Source organism: Capsicum annuum, unplaced genomic scaffold (genome assembly GCF_002878395.1).
Source record: "Capsicum annuum cultivar UCD-10X-F1 unplaced genomic scaffold, UCD10Xv1.1 ctg4022, whole genome shotgun sequence".
Taxonomy (NCBI): Eukaryota; Viridiplantae; Streptophyta; class Magnoliopsida; order Solanales; family Solanaceae; genus Capsicum; species Capsicum annuum.
The window spans coordinates 3237-6857 of record NW_025847501.1 but is presented as its reverse complement, the minus strand read 5'-3'; the positions used below and the strand labels follow the sequence as shown (position 1 = coordinate 6857).

At 36.2% G+C, this 3621-nt stretch overlaps 1 protein-coding gene across 4 annotated transcripts; it reads right to left on the bottom strand.

The window, feature by feature from the left end:
• Position 1: 1 nt before the first annotated feature.
• On the bottom strand, positions 2-3268 carry LOC124891715. 4 transcript variants are annotated; one of them, XR_007049822.1, is made up of 4 exons: positions 1182-3267; positions 983-1065; positions 823-897; positions 2-676 (listed from the first exon to the last, which is right to left on the bottom strand). XR_007049822.1 is itself a non-coding variant. In XM_047403384.1 (4 exons), the coding sequence occupies exons 1-4, from the start codon at positions 1372-1374 to the stop codon at positions 641-643; spliced, it is 429 nt and encodes a 142-aa protein (XP_047259340.1). In that variant the 5' UTR covers positions 1375-3268; the 3' UTR covers positions 2-640. The 4 variants fall into 4 exon arrangements, 1 of the variants encoding a protein (XP_047259340.1); XR_007049821.1 differs by having other exon boundaries at positions 2-1065; positions 1182-1256; positions 1331-1413; positions 1497-3265; XM_047403384.1 differs by having other exon boundaries at positions 983-1256; positions 1331-3268.
• Positions 3269-3621: the final 353 nt, after the last annotated feature.

The window sequence follows — 3621 nt, the reverse complement described above, 5'->3', positions numbered from 1 at the left end:
CTTTGACCAATCTTCCACTCAAAAATTAAGAATAAGCTGAAAAATGATCACACAATACCGCAAAAGGTACCCCAAAAGAATCATCCATGAAAACCACCTACAATTAGCAAATCTAAATATCATCCTCACGTAAGGAAACCAATGCATTTGAAAATTGCATCTGATCATCCAAAAGCACAAAACAAAACAAAAACATGAACCGATTAAATTCCAAACACCCGAACTCCTGAAAGCATCCTCTACTCTCATCACCATCCACGTATTCATAACAACCTAGTAAACAACATCCAGCTAAGCACATAAAACATTCCAAGAAATGTATCGAATCAATGAATTGTGAATAAGCAGAAGAGAATTCAGGTTCAAACACAATTCCATGACGTTGATAAACTTCCCAAAACAAGAAAGAGATCTTCGACCACTTGAAAAATTAAGAATAAGCTGAAAAATAATCACGGAACACCGCAAAAAGTACCCAAAAAGAATAGGCTGAAAAATAATCACAGAATACCGCAACAGGTCCCCCAAAAGTATCATCCATGAAAACCACCTACAATTAGCAAATCTAAATATCATCCTCACGCAAGGAAATTAATGTATTTGAAAATTGCGTCGACCCCTGAACTCCTGAAAGCATCCTCTACTCTTCCATCGCCACCCACGTATCCATAACCACCTAGTAAACAACATCCAGCTAAGCACATCAAACATTCCAAGAAATGTATCGAATCAATGAATTGTGAATAACAAGAAAGAGATCTTCGACCACTTGAAAAATTAAGAATAAGCTGAAATATAATCACGGAACACCGCAAAAAGTACCCAAAAAGAATAGGCTGAAAAATAATCACGGTATACCGCAACAGGTCCCCCAAAAGTATCATCCATGAAAACCACCTACAATTAGCAAATCTAAATATCATCCTCACGCAAGGAAATTAATATATTTGAAAATTGCGTCGGATCATCCAAAAGCACAGACCAAAACAAAAACATGAACCGAGACCCCTGAACTCCTGAAAGCATCCTCTACTCTTCCATCGCCACCCACGTATCCATAACCACCTAGTAAACAACATCCAGCTAAGCACATCAAACATTCCAAGAAATGTATCGAATCAATGAATTGTGAATAACAAGAAAGAGATCGAAAAATAATCACGGAACACCGCAAAAAGTACCCAAAAAGAATAGGCTGAAAAATAATCACGGAATAACGCAACAGGTCCCCCAAAAGTATCATCCATGAAAACCACCTACAATTAGCAAATCTATTTATCATCCTCACGTAAGGAAATTAATGTGCGTCGGATCATCCAAAAGCACAGACCAAAACAAAAACATGAACCGAGACCCCTGAACTCCTGAAAGCATCCTCTACTCTTCCATCGCCACCCACGTATCCATAACAACCTAGTAAACAACATCCAGCTAAGCACATCAAACATTCCAAAAAATGTATCGAATCAATGAATTGTGAATAAGCAGAAGAGAACCAGGTTCAAACAACAGATCCACGACGTCGATAAATTTCCCAAAACATTTCCCAAAACAAGAGAGATCTTTACCAATCTTCCACTTGTAAAATTAAGAATAAGCTGAATAATAATCACGGGAATACCGCAAAAGGTCCCCCCCAAAAGTATCATCCATGAGAACCACCTACAATTAGCAAATCTAAATATCATCCTCACGTAAGGAAATTCATGTATATGAAAATTGCATCGGATCATCCACAAAAGCAACAACAACAACAAACCCAGTGTATTCCCACCTAGTGGGGTCTGGGGATAAGATGTACACAGTCCATACCTCTACCTCTAAAGAAGTAGAAAGGTTGTTTCCGATAGACCCCCAGAAATTCCAAACACCCGAACTCCTAAAAGCATGCTCTACTCCATTGCCTTCCACTATCCATAACAACCTAGTAAACAACATCCAGCTAAGCACATAAAACATTCCCAGAAATGTACCGAATCAATGAATTGTGAAAAAGCAGAAGAAAACCACGTTCAAACAACAGATCCAAAAACGATCTTTGACCAATCTTCCACTTGTAAAAGTAAGAATTAAGAATAAGCTGAAAAATAATCACGGAATACCGCAAAAGGTCCCCCAAAACTATCATCCATGAAAACCACCTACAATTAGCAAATCTGAATATCATCCTTATTAATGTATTTGAAAATTGCATTTGTATCATCCAAAAGCACAGAACAGATCAAAAACATGAACCGATTAAATTCCAAACACTCGAACTCCTGAAAGCATCCTCTACTCTTCATCGCCATCCACATATCCATAACAACCTAGTAAACAACATCCAGCTAAGCACAAACATTCCAAGAAATGTATCGAATCAATGAATTGTGAATAAGCAGAAGAGAATCAGGTTCAAACAACAATTCCAACACGTCGATAAACTTCCCAAAACAAGAGAGATCCTTCACCAATCATCCACTTGTAAAATTAAGAATAAGCTGAAAAATAATTACGGAATACCGCAAAAGGTCCCCCAAGAGTATCCATGGGGACCACCTACAATTAGCAAATCCAAATATCATCATTGTGTAACAAATCAATGTAATATAATATTAAATTCGGAACTCCCAACTCCTGATCGCGTCACCTAGGAAAAGATATGCAGCTAAGTTCATAAAGCATTCCAAGAAATAGATTGAAACAACGAATTCAAAATAAGCAGAAGAGGATCAGGTTCAAACGACAGTTTCACGGATCTTGACCGATCTCCCACAAATGAAGCTGCTCGTTTATAAGCAAACGAAAATCCTTAAAAGGTCCCCTGCCAATTAGGACGATCCAAATCTCAACATCACCAAATCAACATGCTTGATAATCAAATTTTGACCAATCTTCCTCGTGTTAACTTAAGAATTATCTGCAAAATAATCACACTTAATTCTCGTTTACAAGTACCAAAATCCCACAAAATTTTCCTTGAAAATCAACATCATCATCATCCATGAAACACACATGATCATCCAAAACCACACACAACATAATGATGAACATGAACCGACTGATTCAAAACTCCCAAACTCTAGCAAATCGACCTATTAATATATGATAATAACAGAACAAAAATACGAAGCGATTCATTTTCAATTGAACATCGCTAAGCAAATTTATAAAATCAAATTGCTTGCAAATCGGAAATCTACATGAATAAAATATACCCCTTACAATCAAAACCCGAATCCGAATGGAAGGAAAAGGTCCCAACGAGTTAGCAACTTTTGCAACGCGACGGAATTTATAGAGGGAACTGGGGTAAATGGACGGCTGAGATTAAAAAGGGCAGGCCAATGTCGGCTAATCAGATGGATTGGGACCAAATACGCGGTTTCAAAGTCAGTTATCTAGATTTGACTAGTGACTGGATAAGTTCAACTTGTTTATTGGACTAAGAGGCGGTTTGAGATTGTTGTAATATTTTTAATTAAAATTTTATTTTTATTAAATTAAAAGGCACGTACTCTAAAATTTTCAATCAATTTATATATATAGATAGATTAAAAATATTAATAATAATATATTACTTAAATAATTTAAATATCACTTATAAAATATCAAAAAAAAAATATAAAAATTATTTCATTA

What these genes read in the sequence shown, in the direction of transcription:
- LOC124891715 (XM_047403384.1), bottom strand. Translation starts at nt 1,374, where the DNA reads ATGCTTTCAGGAGTTCAGGGGTCTCGGTTCATGTTTTTGTTTTG. An exon ending in CGGTTCATGTTTTTGTTTTG is followed by an intron (nt 1,257 to 1,330) that starts GTCTGTGCTTTT and finishes TGCTAATTGTAG; the next exon opens with GTGGTTTTCATGGATGATAC. An exon ending in CGGTTCATGTTTTTGTTTTG is followed by an intron (nt 898 to 982) that starts GTCTGTGCTTTT and finishes TGCTAATTGTAG; the next exon opens with GTGGTTTTCATGGATGATAC.